This window comes from Scyliorhinus torazame, chromosome 11, assembly GCF_047496885.1.
Source record: "Scyliorhinus torazame isolate Kashiwa2021f chromosome 11, sScyTor2.1, whole genome shotgun sequence".
Lineage (NCBI taxonomy): Eukaryota > Metazoa > Chordata > Chondrichthyes > Carcharhiniformes > Scyliorhinidae > Scyliorhinus > Scyliorhinus torazame.
In genome coordinates this window covers 256,487,320-256,507,785 of record NC_092717.1, presented here as the reverse complement: position 1 = coordinate 256,507,785, position 20,466 = coordinate 256,487,320, and the positions used below count along the sequence as shown (strand labels likewise).

Genomic DNA, 20,466 nt, shown 5'->3' with positions numbered 1-20,466 from the left:
TCTCTGGTCACACTCACCCTCTCTGCTCACACTCTCTCTGCTCACACTCTCTCTGCTCACACTCTCCCTCTCTGCTCACACTCTCCCTCTCTGCTCACACTCTCTCTGCTCACACTCTCTCTGCTCACACTCTCTCTGCTCACACTCCCTCTCTCTGCTCACACTCCCTCTCTCTGCTCACACTCTCCTTCTCTGCTCACACTCTCTCTGCTCACACTCTCCCTCTCTGCTCACACTCTCTCTGCTCACACTCTCTCTGCTCACACTCCCTCTCTCTGCTCACACTCCCTCTCTCTGCTCACACTCTCCCTCTCTGCTCACACTCTCTCTGCTCACACTCTCTCTGCTCACACTCTCCCTCTGGTCACACTCTCCCTCTGCTGTCTCCTGCTCTCTGATTCAGTCTCTTTTACTCCCCAGTTAATGGTGGATGGTGTTCCTGGTCTCCGTTGACTCCGTGTTCTAAAACCTGTGGCTCCGAGACAGCTTCCCGCTATCGCTCCTGTGCCTGTCCTCAACCCCGGCATAATGGAACCATGTGTGAGGGAGCGGAGCAGCTGTATGGGGGCCTTGGCCTGCAGATCGCCAGGGTGCGCTGCCCAGCTCTGTCATTCTGTCCAGGTAATCAACATCCTTCCAAACTGAACAAAGAAAAGATCGAGCCAAACGCAGGGGGAACATCATTGCACCTTACAACTGAATATTTACAGGAATTATTGTCAAACAAAGGTTGTCAAACACCGGTCACTCCATCACGGGCACAGTGAGACTGACACAGATCACTAATCCAGAGTCCCAGGTGAGCGTGAGCGACAGGGGCTCAAACTTTAGTCTCTCAATCGGAGAACTCGCCCCCAGGTTTAGGGAGGAGTTTTGAGAGAAGCTTAAAGCCCAGGTCATAGAGTCAGAATCGTACAGCTCCGAAAAGGCCCTTCGGCCCATCGAGTCTGCACCGGTCAAACACACCCCCCTAACTATTCTAATCCCATTTCCCAGCACTGGGCCCATAGCCGTGTCTGCCCTCCGATCACGATGCACATCTCAATACTTCTGGAATGTTCTGAGGGTCTCTGCCTCCACCCCCCTTTCAGGCAGCGAGTCCCAGACTCCCACCCCCTCTGGGGGAAAGGGTTTTTCCTGATATCCCCTCTAACCCTCCTGCCCCTCACCTTCAATCTCTGCCCCCTGGTCATTGACCCCTCCACCAAGGGGGAAAGCTTCTTCCTGTCGACTCTATCTATACCCCTCATAATTTTATACAATCCTGTCCCCCCCCCTCAGTCTCCTCTGCTCCCAGGAAAACAATCCCAGTCTACCCAATCTCTCTCCATAACTAAACCTCTCCAGCCCAGGCAACATCCTGGTAAATCGCCTCTGCCCCCTTTCCAGTGCTATCACATCCCTCCTATAATGTGGATTCCAGAACTGTGCACAATACTCTCGCTGTGGCCTAACCAACGTTTTATACAGTTCCAGCATCACCTCCCTGCTCTGAAACTCTATGCCTCGGCTAATTAAGGCAAGTATACCATCTGCCTTCTGAAGCACTGTACCCACCTGCTGTGCCAGCTAAGGGACGGGTGTACATCCACACCAAGGTCCCTCTGATCCTCGGGGCTTCCCAGGCTCCTTTTTTTAAAATTCATTTACGGGATGTGGGAGTTGCTGGTTAGGCCAGCATTTATTGCCCGTCCCTAATTGCCCCTCAGAAGGTGGGGGTGAGCTGCCGCCTTGAACCGCTGCAGTCCCGGAGGTGTAGGTACACCCACTGTGCTGTTAGGTAATCTTTATTGTCACAAGTAGGCTTACATTAACACTGCAATGAGGTTAATGTGAAAAGCCCCTAGTCGCCACATTCCGGCGCCTGTTCGGGTACACGGAGGGAGAATTCAGAATGTCCAATTCACCTAACAGCACGTCTTTGGGGACTTGTGGGAGGAAACCGGAGCACCCGGAGGAAACCCACGCAGACACGGGGAGAACGTGCAGACTCCGCGCAATCAGTGACCCAGCGAGAATTGAACCTGGGACCCTGGCGCTGTGAAGCCACAGTGCTAACCACTGTGCTGCCATGCTGCCCAATATGGGGAAGTTAAAGTCGCCCATCACAACTACCCTGCTTTTACACACCATTTCAGCGTCTGACTGCACAACTGTTCCTGTCTCCTGCGGGCTGTTGGGACGTCTATAATACACTCCCAACATTGTGATTTCACCCTTCTTATTCCTCAGCTCCACCCATAATGCCTCACTGCAACATCCCTCCAATGTGTCCTCCCTCAACACAGCTGTGATCTGCTCCCTGGTCAGCAATGCCACTCCCCCCACCTCCTTCGTTTCCCCCCCCGTCCCGTCTGTCACAGGGGGGCCAGATTCATTGCCGTTGAACTGAGTGACTTGATGGACTATTTCTGAGGGCATTTCGGAGTCAGCTGGAGTGTAGGCCAGGCTGGCAGTGAACCGGTTCCTATCCGTGAATCAACTTTCAGTTGTTCCATAGTCATCATTAGTGTTTTCAATCCAGATTAACTTTTATTGAATTCAAATTCCACCAGCTGTTGTGATGGGATTGGCACCCGGCCAGAGCATTACCCTGGATCCCTGGATTATTAATCCAGTGATAATAGCACAACACTGGTGTCACTGGGGCAGCATGAAGATGAGAACGAGGGGGGAACAAAGAGAGAGAGACCCTTGGATAGGTCCAGATGTCCCAGAGCAGCAGAGACACCATTCGGATTGCTGTGAGATGGACAAGAATGGATCTGGGGGAGAGCTGCCCCACCCAGCCAGACCATGGGGGGGAGGGATATGGAGCTGGGGGAGAGCTGCCCCACCCAGACAAACCATGGGGGGGGGGGATATGGAGCTGGGGGAGAGCTGCCCCACCCAGACAAACCATGGGGGCGGCGGGAGTATGTGGAGCTGGGGGAGAGCTGTCCCCCCCTAGCTGTATTGCTCCCCTCATGGCACTCCCGTAAGTCATAGAACATAGAACATTACAGCGCAGTACAGGCCCTTCAGCCCTCTATGTTGCGCCGACCTGTGAATCCACTCTAAAGCCCATCTACACTATTCTCTTATCGTCCATATGTCTATCCAATGACCATTTGAATGTCCTTAGTGTTGGCGAGTCCACTACTGTTGCAGGCAGGGCATTTCACACCCTTGCTACTCTCTGAGTAAAGAACCTACCTCTGACATCTGTCCTATATCTATCTCCCCTCAATTTAAAGCTATGTCCCCTCGTGCTAGACATCACCATCCGAGGAAAAAGGCTCTCACTGTCCACCCTATCCAATCCTCTGATCATCTTGTATGCCTCAATTAAGTCACCTCTTAACCTTCCTCTCTGTAACGAAAACAGCCTCAAGTCCCTCAGCCTTTCCTCATAAGATCTTCCCTCCATACCAGGCAACATTCGGGTAAATCTCCTCTGCACCCTTTCCAATGCTTCCACATTCTTCCTATCATGCGGCGACCAGAATTACACGCAATACTCCAAATGCGGCCGCACCAGAGTTTTGTACAGTTGCTCATGGCTCCGAAATTCAATCCCTCTACCAATAAAAGCTAACACACCGTACGCCTTCTTAACAACCCTCTCAACCTGGGTGGCAACTTTCAGGGATCTATGTACATGGACACTGAGAACTCTCTGCTCATCCACACTGCCAAGAATCTTACCATTAGCCCAGTACTCTGTCTTCCTGTTATTCCTTCCAAAATGAATCACCACACACTTTTCTGCATTAAACTCCATTTGCCACCTCTCAGCCCAGCGCTGCAGCTTATCTATGTCCCTCTGTAACTTGTAACATCCTTCCGCACTGTCCACAACTCCACCGACTTTAGTGTCATCTGCAAATTTACTCACCCATCCTTCTACGCCCTCCTCCAGGTCATTTATAAAAATGACAAACAGCAGTGGCCCCAAAACAGATCCTGTGGTACACCACTAGTAACTGGACTTCAGTCTGAACATTTCCCATCAACCACCACTCTTTGTCTTCTTCCAGCTAGCCAATTTCTGATCCAAACTGCTAAATCACCCTGAATCCCATGCCTCCGTATTTTCTGCAGTAGCCTACCTTGGGGAACCTTATCAAAAGCTTTACTGAAATCCATATACACCACATCAACTACTTTACCCTCATCCACCAGTTTGCTCACCTTCTCAAAGAACTCAATAAGGTTTGTGAGGCACGACCTACCCTTCACAAAACCGTGTTGACTATCCCTGATCATATTATTCCTTTCCAGATGATTGTACATCCTATCTCTTATAAACCTTTCCAAGACTTTGCCCACAACAGAAATAAGGCTCACTGGTCTATACAAAGAACAAAGAACAAAGAAATGTACAGCACAGGAACAGGCCCTTCGGCCCTCCAAGCCCGTGCCGACCATGCTGCCCGACTAAACTACAATCTTCTACACTTCCTGGGTCCGTATCCTTCTATTCCCATCCTATTCATATATTTGTCAAGATGCCCCTTAAATGTCCCTATCGTCCCTGCTTCCACTACCTCCTCCGGTAGTGAGTTCCAGGCACCCACTACCCTCTGCGTAAAAAACCTGCCTCGTACATCTACTCTAAACCTTGCCCCTCTCACCTTAAACCTATGCCCCCTAGTAATTGACCCCTCTACCCTGGGGAAAAGCCTCTGACTATCCACTCTGTCTATGCCCCTCATAATTTTGTATACCTCTATCAGGTCGCCCCTCAACCTCCTTCGTTCCAGTGAGAACAAACCGAGTTTATTCAATCGCTCCTCATAGCTTATGCCCTCCATACCAGGCAACATTCTGGTAAATCTCTTCTGCACCCTCTCTAAAGCCTCCACATCCTTCTGGTAGTGTGGTGACCAGAATTGAACACTATACTCCAAGTGTGGCCTAACTAAGGTTCTATACAGCTGCAACATGACTTGCCAATTCTTATACTCAATGCCCCGGCCAATGAAGGCAAGCTTGCCATATGCCTTCTTGACTACCTTCTCCACCTGTGTTGCCCCTTTCAATGACCTGTGGACCTGTACTCCTAGATCTCTTTGACTTTCAATACTCTTGAGGGTTCTACCATTCACTGTATATTCCCTACCTGCATTAGCCCTTCCAAAATGCTTTACCTCACATTTGTCCGGATTAAACTCCATCTGCCATCTCTCCGCCCAAGTCTCCAGACAATCTAAATCCTGCTGTATCCTCAGACAGTCCTCATCGCTATCCGCAATTCCACCAACCTTTGTGTCGTCTGCAAACTTACTAATCAGACCAGTTACATTTTCCTCCAAATCATTTATATATACTACAAAGAGCAAAGGTCCCAGCACTGATCCCTGTGGAACACCACTGGTCACAGCCCTCCAATTAGAAAAGCATCCCTCCATTGCTACCCTCTGCCTTCTATGGCCTAGCCAGTTCTGTATCCACCTTGCCAGTTCACCCCTGATCCCGTGTGACTTCACCTTTTGTACTAGTCTACCATGAGGGACCTTGTCAAAGGCCTTACTGAAGTCCATATAGACAACATCTACTGCCCTACCTGCATCAATCATCTTAGTGACCTCCTCGAAAAACTCTATCAAGTTAGTGAGACACGACCTCCCCTTCACAAAACCGTGCTGCCTCTCACTAATACGTCCATTTGCTTCCAAATGGGAGTAGATCCTGTCTCGAAGAATTCTCTCCAGTAATTTCCCTACCACTGAAGTAAGGCTCACCAGCCTGTAGTTCCCGGGATTATCCTTGCTACCCTTCTTAAACAGAGGAACAACATTGGCTATTCTCCAGTCCTCCGGGACATCCCCTGAAGACAGCGAGGATCCAAAGATTTCTGTCAAGGCCTCAGCAATTTCCTCTCCAGCCTCCTTCAGTATTCTGGGGTAGATCCCATCAGGCCCTGGGGACTTATCTACCTTAATATTTTTTAAGACACCCAACACCTCGTCTTTTTGGATCACAATGTGACCCAGGCTATCTACACCCCCTTCTCCAGACTCAACATCTACCAATTCCTTCTCTTTGGTGAATACTGATGCAAAGTATTCATTTAGTACCTCGCCCATTTCCTCTGGCTCCACACATAGATTCCCTTGCCTATCCTTCAGTGGGCCAACCCTTTCCCTGGCTACCCTCTTGCTTTTTATGTACGTGTTAATGTATAGTTACCGGGGTTGTCTCTACTCCCCCTCTTGAACAAGGGGACAACATTTGCTATCCTCCAGTCTTCTGGCATTCTTCCTGTAGACAAAGATGACTTAAAAATCAAAGCCAAAGGCTCAACAATCTCCTCCCTAGCTTCCCAGAGAATCCTGGGATAAATTCCATCCGGCCCAGGGGACTTGTCTATTTCCACACTTTCCAGAATTGCTAACACCTCCTCCTTATGAACCTCAAGCCCTTCTAGTCTAGTAGCCTGAATGTCAGTATTCTCCTCGACAACATTTTTCCTGTGTGAATATTGACAAACAATATTCATTCAGCACCTCTCCTATCTCCTCGGACTCCACGCACAACTTCCCACTACTGTCCTTGACTGGCCCTACTCTTACCCTAGTCATTCTTTTATTCCTGACATATCTATCGAAAGCTTTAGGGCTATCCTTGATCCTACCTGCCAAAGATTTCTCATGTCCCCCACCTGGCTCTTCTTAGCTCTCTCTTTAGGTCCTTCCTAGCTAACTTGTAACTCTCGAGCGCCCTAACTGAACCTTCATGTCTCAACTTTACATAAGCCTCCTTCTTCCTCTTGACAAGTATCTCGACTGCTTTAATAAACCACGGTTCCCTTGCTCGACCACTCCCTCCCTGCCTGACAGGTACATACTTATCAAGGACACGCAGTAGCTGTTCCTTGAACAAGCTCCACATTTCCATTGTGCCCATCCCCTGCAGTTTTCCTCTCCATCCGATGCATCCTAAGTCTTGCCTCATCGCATCATAATTGCCTTTCCCCCAGATATAACTTGCCCTGCGGTATATAACTATCCCTTTCCATCACTAAAGTAAACGTAATCGAATTGTGGTCACTATCACCAAAGTGCTCACCTACCTCCAAATCTAACACCTGTCCTGGTTCATTACCCAGTACCAAATCCAATACGGCCTCGCCTCTCGTTGGCCTATCTACATACTGTGTCAGGAAACCCTCCTGCACACGTTGGACAAAAACGGACCCATCTAAAGTACTCGAACTATAGCGTTTCCAGTCAATATTTGGAAAGTTAAAGTCCCCGATAACAACTACCCTGTTGCTTTCGCTCCTATCCAGAATCATCTTTGCAATCCTTCCCTCTACGTCTCTGGAACTTTTCGGAGGCCTATAGAAAACCCCTAACAGGGTGACCTCGCCTTTCCTGTTTCTAACCTCAGCCCATACTACCTCAGTAGACGAGTCTTCATCAAACGTCCTTTCTGCCACCTGACAGTATTCTGACAGTAATACTGTCCTTGACGAACAATGCCACCCCTCCCTCTCTTTTACCACCTTTCCTGAGCTTACTGAAATATCTAAACCCCGGCACCTGCAATAACCATTCCTGTCCCTGCTCTATCCATGTCTCCGAAATGGCCACAACATCGAAGTCCCAGGTACCAACCCATGCTGCAAGTTCACCCACCTTATTCCGGATGCTCCAGGCATTGAAGAAGACACACTTCAAACCACCTTCCTGCCTGCCTGTACACTCCTGCAACTTTGAAACCTTACTCATGACCTCACTACTCTCAACCTCCTGTATACTGGAGCTACAATTCAGGTTCACAAGCCCGTGCTGGGCCTATGGCCCTCCAAGCCTGTGCCGACCATGCTGCCCGTCTAAACTAAAATCTTCTACACTTCCGCGGCCCATATCTCTCTGTTCCCATCCTATTCATGTATTTGTCAAGATGCCCCTCCCCCCTCAACCTCCGTCGTTCCAGTGAGAACAAACCAAGTTTATTCAATCTCTCCTCATAGCTAATGCCCTCCATACCAGGCAACATTCTGGTAAATCTCTTCTGCACCCTCTCTAAAGCCTCCACATCCTTCTGGTAGTGTGGCGACCAGAATTGAACACTATACTCCAAGTGTGGCCTAACTAAGGTTCTATACAGCTGCAACATGACTTGCCAATTCTTATACTCAATGCCCCGGCCAATGAAGGCAAGCATGCCGTATGCCTTCTTGACTACCTTCTCCACCTGTGTTGTCCCTTTCAGTGACCTGTGGACCTGTACTCCTAGATCTCTCTGACTTTCAATACTCTTGAGGGTTCTACCATTCACTGTATATTCCCTACCTGCATTAGACCTTCCAAAATGCATTACCTCACATTTGTCCGGATTAAACTCCATCAGCCATCTCTCCGCCCAAGTCTCCAAACAATCTAAATCCTGCTGTATCTTCTGACAGTCCTCATCGCTAACCGCAATTCCACTAACCTTTTGTGCCGTCTGCAAACTTACTAATCAGACCAGTTACATTTTCCTCCAAATCATTTATATATACTACAAACAGCAAAGGTCCCAGCATTGATCCCTGTGGAACACCACTGGCCACAGCCCTCCAATTAGAAAAGCACTCTTCCATTGCTACTCTCTGCCTTCGATGACCTAGCCAGTTCTGTATCCACCTTGCCCAGCTCACCCCTGATCCCGTGTGACTTCACCTTTTGTACCAGTCTGCCATGAGGGATTTTGTCAAAGGCCTTACTGAAGTCCATATAGACAACATCCACTGCCCTACCTGCATCAATCATCTTTGTGACCTCTTTGCAAAACTCTATCAAGTTAGTGAGACACGACCTCCCCTTCACAAAACCGTGCTGCCTCTCGCTAATACGACCCCTTGCTTCCAAATGGGAGTAGATCCTGTCTCGAAGAATTCTCTCCAGTAATTTCCCTACCACTGATGTCAGGCTCACCGGCCTGTAGTTCCCTGGATTATCCTTGCTACCCTTCTTAAACAGAGGAACAACATTGGCTATTCTCCAGTCCTCCAGGACATCCCCTGTAGACAGTGAGGATCCAAAGATTTCTGTCAAGTCCTCAGCAATTTCCTGTCCAGCATCCTTCAGTATTCTGGGGTAGATCCCATCAGGCCCTGGGGACTTATCCACCTTAATATTTTTCAAGACACCAAACAATTAGCCCACTGGGCTAAATCGCTGGCTTTGAAAGCAGACCAAGGCAGGCCAGCAGCACGGTTCAATTCCCGTACCAGCCTCCCCGAACAGGCGCAGGAATGTGGCGACTAGGGGCTTTTTACAGTAACTTCATTTGAAGCCTACTGGTGGCAATAAGCGTTTTTCATTTTTGGATCTCAATGTGACCCAGGCTATCGACACACCCTTCTCCAGACTCAACATCCACCAATTCCTTCTCTTTGGTCAATACTGATGCAAAGTATTCATTTAGTGAGGTGAATTCTGAGGGATGAGGTGATTACTGAGGGTGAGTGAAAAATGGAGGAATGTGACAGAGGAACTGAGGGAGCCTTCGGCCAATCATGTGATTGATATGGACCTTGCTGGATGTGAGCAGGTTTATCCGACTAACTGTCCCGGTTTTATTTTCACTGTACAGTGGATGGGAACTGGAGCCCGTGGACAGTGTGGTCTGCGTGTGATGGTTGTGTGGGGGCGTCAGTGAGGGCACGGACCTGTGGCAGCCCTCCACCCCGATTCGGAGGCAGGAAGTGTGGAGGAGAAGCGGAACAGAGCAGATTATGTCACGATAATTCCACCATGTGTTCAGGTTTGTACAAGACGGTCAGAGATTGGGTCCGGGGTCGGGAACACAGAGGTGTAAAACCATCCTGAGAGGGTCGGGGCGTCAGCAGATATTGAACCCCTGCAAAGAGCAAGATTGAAAGCAGATAACCTAGTCAGCATCAAATCAGGATTCAGCAAAGGAGATATCCAAATCTCCATCAGCAAGTACAGATGGTAATAAATCCTGGCCTATCAGGCGACGCCCACATCCCGTTCGGGTGGGCGGGGTGATACAGCTTCAGGAGGGGTGGGGGAATGGAGGTCAGGCACAAAGTGGGGATAACAACGTGAGGGGTGGGGGCACCCTGGACGTGCAAAGGGCACTCCAAAATGCTGGGCACTCCTTCATTCCCGCCTTTCCAAGAATTGTTCCCCAAAACAATTTGGGAGCAAGTTCCATTTCCCGTTAAGGATCAGAGGGATATTTAACGGATACAGAGATTGGATTCCAGTTGACAGACGGCAAATGTTCAATATGCTGATGACTTTATTCTGCTGAATGACTCAGCAAGGGGGCTCCGGGAGTTGATGAATTGAGTAAAGAGGCTCAGTCACGAGGGGAGACTTCGACCTGGGGGAGAGACGAGTGAGGATATTCGGGTTTCTGGTTTCAAGAATAAAGTCAGTGCAAAGGAGGAAAGAGGTTCTTTCGGTGATATTTACAGCAAGGATTGTAATTCAGAACAGAGTGCTGGGAATTGGGGAATGAAGGGAGTTTGGGAAGGATGGGAATGGGGTGTTGGGAGTTTGGGAAGGATGGGAATGGGGTGCTGGGAGTTTGGGAAGGATCGGAGTTTGGGAAGGATGGGAATGAGGTGCTGGGAATTTGGGAAGGATGGGAATGGGGTGCTGGGAGTTTGGGAAGGATCGGAGTTTGGGAAGGATGGGAATGGGGTGCTGGGAGTTTGGGAAGGATGGGAATGGGGTGCTGGGAGTTTGGGAAGGATTGGAGTTTGGGACGGATGGGAATGGGGTGCTGGGAGTTTGGGAAGGATGGGAATGGGGTGCTGGGAGTTTGGGAAGGATTGGAATGGGGTGCTGGGCGTTTGTGGTGGATGGGAATGGGGTGCTGGGAAGGATGGGAATGGGGTGCTGGGAGTTTGGGAAGGATAGGAATGGGGTGCTGGGAGTTTGGGAAGGATGGGAATGGGGTGCTGGGAAGGATGGGAATGGGGTGCTGGGAGTTTGGGATGGATGGGAATGGGGTGCTGGGAGTTTGGGAAGGATGGGAATGGGGTGCTGGGAGTTTGGGATGGATGGGAATGGGGTGCTGGGAGTTTGGGAAGGATGGGAATGGGGTGCTGGGAGTTTGGGATGGATGGGAAAGGGGTGCTGGGAAGGATGGGAATGGGGTGCTGGGAGTTTGGGAAGGATGGGAATGGGGTGTTGGGAGTTTGGGAAGGATGGGAAAGGGGTGCTGGGAAGGATGGGAAAGGGGTGTTGGGAGTTTGGGAAGGATGGGAGTTTGTGAAGGATGGGAAAGGGGTGCTGGGAATTTGGGAAGGATGGGAAAGGGGTGCTGGGTGTTTGGGAAGGATGGGAATGGGGTGCTGGGAGTTTGGGAAGGATGGGAATGGGGTGTTGGGTGTTTGGGAAGGATGGGAAAGGGGTGCTGGGTGTTTGGGAAGGATGGGAATGGGGTGTTGGGAGTTTGGGAAGGATGGGAATGGGGTGCTGGGAGTTTGGGATGGATGGGAAAGGGGTGCTGGGTGTTTGGGAAGGATGGGAAAGGGGTGCTGGGAAGGATGGGAAGGATGGGAATGGGGTGCTGGGAGTTTGGGAAGGATGGGAATGGGGTGCTGGGAGTTTGGGAAGGATGGGAATGGGGTGCTGGGAGTTTGGGATGGATGGGAAAGGGGTGCTGGGTGTTTGGGAAGGATGGGAAAGGGGTGCTGGGAAGGATGGGAAGGATGGGAATGGGGTGCTGGGAGTTTGGGAAGGATGGGAATGGGGTGCTGGGAGTTTGGGATGGATGGGAAAGGGGTGCTGGGAAGGATGGGAATGGGGTGCTGGGAGTTTGGGAAGGATGGGAATGGGGTGTTGGGAGTTTGGGAAGGATGGGAAAGGGGTGCTGGGAAGGATGGGAAAGGGGTGTTGGGAGTTTGGGAAGGATGGGAGTTTGTGAAGGATGGGAAAGGGGTGCTGGGAATTTGGGAAGGATGGGAAAGGGGTGCTGGGTGTTTGGGAAGGATGGGAATGGGGTGCTGGGAGTTTGGGAAGGATGGGAATGGGGTGTTGGGTGTTTGGGAAGGATGGGAAAGGGGTGCTGGGTGTTTGGGAAGGATGGGAATGGGGTGTTGGGAGTTTGGGAAGGATGGGAATGGGGTGCTGGGAGTTTGGGAAGGATGGGAATGGGGTGTTGGGAGTTTGGGAAGGATGGGAAAGGGGTGCTGGGTGTTTGGGAAGGATGGGAATGGGGTGTTGGGAGTTTGGGAAGGATGGGAATGGGGTGCTGGGAGTTTGGGAAGGATGGGAATGGGGTGTTGGGAGTTTGGGATGGATGGGAATGGGGTGCTGGGAGTTTGGGAAGGATGGGAAAGTGGTGCTGGGTGTTTGGGAAGGATGGGAATGGGGTGTTGGGAGTTTGGGAAGGATGGGAATGGGGTGCTGGGAGTTTGGGAAGGATAGGAATGGGGTGCTGGGAGTTTGGGAAGGATGGGAATGGGGTGCTGGGAGTTTGGGAAGGATGGGAATGGGGTGCTGGGAGTTTGGGAAGGATGGGAATGGGGTGCTGGGAGTTTGGGAAGGATGGGAATGGGGTGCTGGGAGTTTGGGAAGGATGGGAATGGGGTGCTGGGAGTTTGGGACGGATGGGAATGGGGTGTTGGGAGTTTGGGAAGGATGGGAATGGGGTGCTGGGAGTTTGGGAAGGATGGGAATGGGGTGCTGGGAGTTTGGGAAGGATGGGAATGGGGTGCTGGGAGTTTGGGAAGGATGGGAATGGGGTGCTGGGAGTTTGGGAAGGATGGGAATGGGGTGCTGGGAGTTTGGGAAGGATGGGAATGGGGTGCTGGGAGTTTGGGACGGATGGGAATGGGGTGCTGGGAGTTTGGGAAGGATGGGAATGGGGTGTTGGGAGTTTGGGAAGGATGGGAATGGGGTGCTGGGAGTTTGGGAAGGATGGGAATGGGGTGCTGGGAGTTTGGGAAGGATGGGAATGGGGTGCTGGGAGTTTGGGACGGATGGGAATGGGGTGTTGGGAGTTTGGGAAGGATGGGAATGGGGTGCTGGGAGTTTGGGAAGGATCGGAGTTTGGGAAGGATGGGAATGGGGTGCTGGGAGTTTGGGAAGGATGGGAATGGGGTGCTGGGAAGGATGGGAATGGGGTGCTGGGAGTTTGGGATGGATGGGAATGGGGTGCTGGGAGTTTGGGAAGGATCGGAAAGGGGTGCTGGGAGTTTGGGAAGGTTGGGAATGGGGTGCTGGGGGTTTGGGAAGGATGGGAATGGGGTGCTGGGAGTTTGGGAAGGTTGGGAATGGGGTGCTCTCTTGACTTTTGCTTTCTAACTTTGAGTCCGGAGGAAGGTTGTGACTCTGCTGCAGGGGAGGAAGGTGGTCATTTGGTGAGTATCGGGTAAGTGACAAAGGTTTATTCTATTCAAAATAGTTTAGCAACTGGTAGTAAGGTTAATAAAATATATAAAAACACAATTAAAATCTACAATTGAATAAATAACTAGATATTGAATCTGAACACAATGATGCCAGGATAGGTGATGTGTCCCAGCTGCAGCCTGTGGGAGCTTCTGGGTAAAGTCTGATCCGGGTCAAACGCATCTACACTGAATGTCTGACATTGGAGCAGCTTCACCTCAGAGGCAGAACTTCACACAGTGAGACACATCAGGGAGGCTGAGCTGCGGACACTGAGACACATCAGGGAGGCTGAGCTGCGGATGCTGAGACACATCAGGGAGACTGAGCTGCGGACACTGAGACACAATAGTGAGGCTGACCTGCGGACACTGACACATCAGGGAGACTGAGCTGCGGACACTGACACATCAGTGAGACTGAGCTGCGTACACTGAGACACATCAGGGAGGCTGAGCTGCGGACACTGAGACACATCAGTGAGGCTGAGCTGCGGACACTGAGACACATCAGGGAGGCTGAGCTGCGGACACTGAGACACATCAGGGAGGCTGAGCTGTGGACACTGAGACACATCAGGGAGGCTGAGCTGCGGATGCTGAGACACATCAGGGAGACTGAGCTGCGGACACTGAGACACATCAGGGAGACTGAGCTGCGGACACTGAGACACATCAGGGAGGCTGAGCTGCGGACACTGAGACACATCAGGGAGGCTGAGCTGCCGACACTGAGACACATCAGGGAGGCTGAGCTGCGGACACTGAGACACATCAGGGAGGCTGAGCTGCGGATGCTGAGACACATCAGGGAGACTGAGCTGCGGACACTGAGACACATCAGGGAGGCTGAGCTGCGGACACTGAGACACAGCAGAGAGGCTGAGCTGCGGATACTGACACAATAGTGAGGCTGAGCTGCGGACACTGACACATCAGGGAGACTGAGCTGCGGACACTGAGACACATCAGGGAGGCTGAGCTGCGGACACTGACACATCAGGGAGGCTTAGCTGCGGACACTGACACATCAGGGAGGCTGAGCTGCGGACACTGAGACACATCAGGGAGGCTGAGCTGCGGACACTGACACATCAGGGAGGCTGAGCTGCGGATACCGCGACACATCAGGGAGACTGAGCTGCGGACACTGAGACACATCAGAGAGGCTGAGCTGCGGACACTGACACATCAGGGAGGCTGAGCTGCGGATACCGCGACACATCAGGGAGGCTGAGCTGCGGATACCGCGACACATCAGGGAGGCTGAGCTGCGGACACTGACACATCAGGGAGGCTGAGCTGCGGACACTGAGACACATCAGGGAGGCTGAGCTGCGGACACTGACACATCAGGGAGGCTGAGCTGCGGACACTGACACATCAGGGAGGCTGAGCTGTGGACACTGAGACACATCAGGGAGGCTGAGCTGCAGACACTGAGACACATCAGGGAGGCTGAGCTGTGGACACTGAGACACATCAGGGAGACTGAGCTGCGGACACTGAGACACATCAGGGAGACTGAGCTGTGGACACTGAGACACATCAGGGTGTCTGAGCTGCGGACACTGAGACACATCAGGGAGGCTGAGCTGCGGATACCGCGACACATCAGGGAGGCTGAGCTGCGGATACCGCGACACATCAGGGAGACTGAGCTGCGAACACTGAGACACATCAGGGAGGCTGAGCTGCGGACACTGAGACACATCAGGGAGGCTGAGCTGCGGACACTGAGACACATCAGGGAGGCTGAGCTGCGGACACTGAGACACATCAGGGAGGCTGAGCTGCGGACACTGAGACACATCAGGGAGACTGAGCTGTGGACACTGAGACACATCAGGGTGTCTGAGCTGCGGACACTGAGACACATCAGGGAGGCTGAGCTGCGGATACCGCGACACATCAGGGAGGCTGAGCTGCGGATACCGCGACACATCAGGGAGGCTGAGCTGCGGACACTGAGACACATCAGGGAGGCTGAGCTGCGGACACTGAGACACATCAGGGAGACTGAGCTGCGGACACTGAGACACATCAGGGAGGCTGAGCTGCGGACACTGAGACACATCAGGGAGACTGAGCTGCGGACACTGAGACACATCAGGGAGGCTGAGCTGTGTACACTGACACATCAGGGAGGCTGAGCTGTGTACACTGACACATCAGGGAGGCTGAGCTGTGTACACTGAGACACATCAGGGAGGCTGAGCTGCGGACACTGAGACACATCAGGGAGGCTGAGCTGTGTACACTGACACATCAGGGAGGCTGAGCTGTGTACACTGACACATCAGGGAGGCTGAGCTGTGTACACTGACACATCAGGGAGGCTGAGCTGCGGACACTGAGACACATCAGGGAGACTGAGCTGTGGACACTGAGGCACATCAGGGTGTCTGAGCTGCGGACACTGAGACACATCAGGGAGGCTGAGCTGCGGACACTGAGACACATCAGGGAGACTGAGCTGCGGACACTGAGACACATCAGGGAGGCTGTGCTGTGGACACTGAGACACATCAGGGAGGCTGAGCTGCGGACACTGAGACACATCAGGGAGGCTGAGCTGCGGACACTGAGACACATCAGGGTGTCTGAGCTGCGGACACTGAGACACATCAGGGAGGCTGAGCTGCGGATACCGCGACACATCAGGGAGACTGAGCTGCGGACACTGAGACACATCAGGGAGGCTGAGCTGCGGACACTGAGACACATCAGGGAGGCTGAGCTGCGGACACTGAGACACATCAGGGAGACTGAGCTGCGGACACTGAGACACATCAGGGAGACTGAGCTGCGGACACTGAGACACATCAGGGAGGCTGAGCTGTGGACACTGAGACACATCAGGGAGGCTGAGCTGCGGACACTGAGACACATCAGGGAGGCTGAGCTGAGGACACTGAGACACATCAGGGTGTCTGAGCTGCGGACACTGAGACACATCAGGGAGGCTGAGCTGCGGACACGGAGACACATCAGGGAGGCTGAGCTGCGGACACTGAGACACATCAGGGAGACTGAGTTGCGGACACTGAGACACATCAGGGAGGCTGAGCTGCGGACACTGAGACACATCAGGGAGGCTGAGCTGAGGACACTGAGACACATCAGGGTGTCTGAGCTGCGGACACTGAGACACATCAGGGTGTCTGAGCTGCGGATACCGCGACACATCAGAGAGGCTGAGCTGCGGACACTTAGACACATCAGGGAGGCTGAGCTGCGGACACTGAGACACATCAGAGAGGCTGAGCTGCGGACACTGAGACACATCAGGGAGACTGAGCTGCGGACACTTAGACACATCAGGGAGGCTGAGCTGCGGACACTGAGACACATCAGGGAGGCTGAGCTGCGGATACCGCGACACATCAGGGAGACTGAGCTGCGGACACTGAGACACATCAGGGTGACTGAGCTGCGGACACTGAGACACATCAGGGAGGCTGAGCTGCGGATACCGCGACACATCAGGGAGACTGAGCTGCGGACACGGAGACACATCAGGGTGACTGAGCTGCGGACACTGAGACACATCAGGGAGGCTGAGCTGCGGACACGGAGACACATCAGGGAGGCTGAGCTGCGGACACTGAGACACATCAGGGAGGCTGAGCTGCGGACACTGAGACACATCAGGGAGACTGAGCTGCGGACACGGAGACACATCAGGGTGACTGAGCTGCGGACACTGAGACACATCAGGGAGACTGAGCTGTGGACACTGAGACACATCAGGGAGACTGAGCTGCGGACACGGAGACACATCAGGGAGGCTGAGCTGCGGACACTGAGACACATCAGGGAGGCTGAGCTGCGGACACTGAGACACATCAGGGAGACTGAGCTGCGGACACGGAGACACATCAGGGTGACTGAGCTGCGGACACTGAGACACATCAGGGAGACTGAGCTGTGGACACTGAGACACATCAGGGAGACTGAGCTGCGGACACGGAGACACATCAGGGAGGCTGAGCTGCGGACACTGAGACACATCAGGGAGGCTGAGCTGCGGACACTGAGACACATCAGGGAGGCTGAGCTGCGGACACTGAGACACATCAGGGAGGCTGAGCTGCGGACACGGAGACACATCAGGGAGGCTGAGCTGCGGACACTGAGACACATCAGGGAGGCTGAGCTGCGGACACTGAGACACATCAGGGAGGCTGAGCTGCGGACACTGAGACACATCAGGGTGTCTGAGCTGCGGACACTGAGACACTTCAGAGAGACTGAGCTGCGGACACTGAGACACATCAGGGAGGCTGAGCTGCGGTCACGGAGACACGTCAGGGAGGCTGAGCTGTGGACGCTGAGACACATCAGGGAGACTGAGCTGCGGACACTGAGACACATCAGGGAGGCTGAGCTGCAGACACTGAGACACATCAGGGAGGCTGAGCTGCGGACACTGAGACACATCAGGGAGGCTGAGCTGTGGACACTGAGACACATCAGGGAGGCTGAGCTGCGGACACTGAGACACATCAGGGAGGCTGAGCTGTGGACGCTGAGACACATCAGGGAGGCTGAGCTGCGGACACTGAGACACATCAGGGAGGCTGAGCTGCGGACACTGAGACTCATCAGGGAGGCTGAGCTGCGGACACTGAGACACATCAGGGAGGCTGAGCTGTGGACACTGAGACACAGCAGGGAGGCTGAGCTGTGGACACTGAGACACATCAGGGAGGCTGAGCTGCAGACACTGAGACACATCAGGGAGGCTGAGCTGCGGACACTGAGACACATCAGGGAGGCTGAGCTGTGGACACTGAGACACATCAGGGAGGCTGAGCTGCGGACACTGAGCCACATCAGGGAGGCTGAGCTGCGGACACTGAGACTCATCAGGGAGGCTGAGCTGCGGATACCGCGACACATCAGGGAGGCTGAGCTGCGGACACTGAGACACATCAGGGAGGCTGAGCTGCGGATACCGCGACACATCAGGGAGACTGAGCTGCGGACACTGAGACACATCAGGGAGGCTGAGCTGCGGATACCGCGACACATCAGGGAGGCTGAGCTGCGGACACTGAGACACATCAGGGAGGCTGAGCTGCGGATACCGCGACACATCAGGGAGACTGAGCTGCGGACACTGAGACACATCAGGGAGGCTGAGCTGCGGACACTGAGACACATCAGGGAGGCTGAGCTGCGGACACTGAGACACATCAGGGAGACTGAGCTGCGGACACTGCGACACATCAGGGAGGCTGATCTGCGGACACTGAGACACATCAGGGAGACTGAGCTGCGAACACTGAGACACATCAGGGAGGCTGAGCTGCGAACACTGAGACACATCAGGGAGGCTGAGCTGCGGACACTGAGACACATCAGGGAGGCTGAGCTGCGAACACTGAGACACATCAGGGAGGCTGAGCTGCGAACACTGAGACACATCAGGGAGACTGAGCTGTGGACACTGAGACACATCAGGGAGACTGAGCTGTGAACACTGAGACACATCAGGGTGGCTGAGCTGCGGAGACTGAGACACAATAGTGAGGCTGAGCTGCGGACACTGAGACACATCAGGGAGGCTGAGCTGTGGACACTGAGACACATCAGGGAGACTGAGCTGTGGACACTGAGACACATCAGGGAGGCTGAGCTGTGGACACTGAGACACATCAGGGAGGCTGAGCTGCGGACACTGAGACACATCAGGGAGGCTGAGCTGCGAACACAGACACATCGGGGAGGCTGAGCTGCGGACACTGAGACACATCAGGGAGGCTGAGCTGCGGACACTGAGACATATCAGGGAGGCTGAGCTGTGGACACTGAGACTCATCAGGGAGGCTGAGCTGCGGACACTGAGACACCTCAGGGAGGCTGAGCTGCGGACACTGAGACACAATAGTGAGGCTGAGCTGCGGACACTGACACATCAGGGAGACTGAGCTGTAGACACTGAGGCACATCAGGGAGGCTGAGCTGCGGACACTGAGACACATCAGGGAGGCTGAGCTGCGGACACTGAGACACATCAGGGAGACTGAGCTGCGGACACTGACACATCAGGGCGGCTGAGCTGCGGACACTGAGACACATCAGGGCGGCTGAGCTGCGGACACTGAGACACATCAGGGAGACTGAGCTGCGGACACTGAGACACATCAGGGAGACTGAGCTGCGGACACTGAGACACATCAGGGCGGCTGCACTGCGGACACTGAGACACATCAGGGAGACTGAGCTGCGGACACTGAGACACATCAGGGAGACTGAGCTGCGGACACTGACACATCAGGGAGGCTGAGCTGTAGACACTGAGGCACATCAGGGAGACTGAGCTGCGGACACTGAGACACATCAGGGAGACTGAGCTGCGGACACTGAGACACATCAGGGTAGCTGAGCTGCGGATACCGCGACACATCAGGGAGGCTGAGCTGCGGATACCGCGACACATCAGGGAGGCTGAGCTGCGGACACTGAGACACATCAGGGAGGCTGAGCTGCGGACACTGAGACACATCAGGGAGACTGAGCTGCGGACACTGAGACACATCAGGGAGGCTGAGCTGCGGACACTGAGACACAATAGTGAGGCTGAGCTGCGGACACTGAGACACATCAGGGAGGCTGAGCTGTGTACACTGAGACACATCAGGGAGGCTGAGCTGCAGACACTGAGACACATCAGGGAGGCTGAGCTGTGGACACTGAGACACATCAGGGTAGCTGAGCTGCGGATACCGCGACACATCAGGGAGGCTGAGCTGCGGACACTGAGACACATCAGGGAGGCTGAGCTGCGGACACTGAGACACATCAGGGAGACTGAGCTGTGGACACTGAGACACATCAGGGTGTCTGAGCTGCGGACACTGAGACACATCAGGGAGGCTGAGCTGCGGATACCGCGACACATCAGGGAGACTGAGCTGCGGACACCGCGACACATCAGGGAGGCTGAGCTGCGGACACTGAGACACATCAGGGAGGCTGAGCTGCGGACACTGAGACACATCAGGGAGACTGAGCTGCGGACACTGAGACACATCAGGGAGGCTGAGCTGCGGACACTGAGACACAATAGTGAGGCTGAGCTGCGGACACTGAGACACATCAGGGAG

At 53.5% G+C, this 20,466-nt stretch overlaps 1 protein-coding gene across 1 annotated transcript in view; it reads left to right on the top strand.

Annotated features, from left to right (window-relative positions):
- The window catches only part of sspo (SCO-spondin), a 1,206,999-nt gene that overhangs the window by 800,416 nt on the left and 386,117 nt on the right, over positions 1-20,466 (top strand). Inside the window, 2 exon segments of the mRNA XM_072468611.1 lie at positions 421-621; positions 9,571-9,741. Coding sequence (XP_072324712.1) covers positions 421-621; positions 9,571-9,741 — 372 coding nt within the window.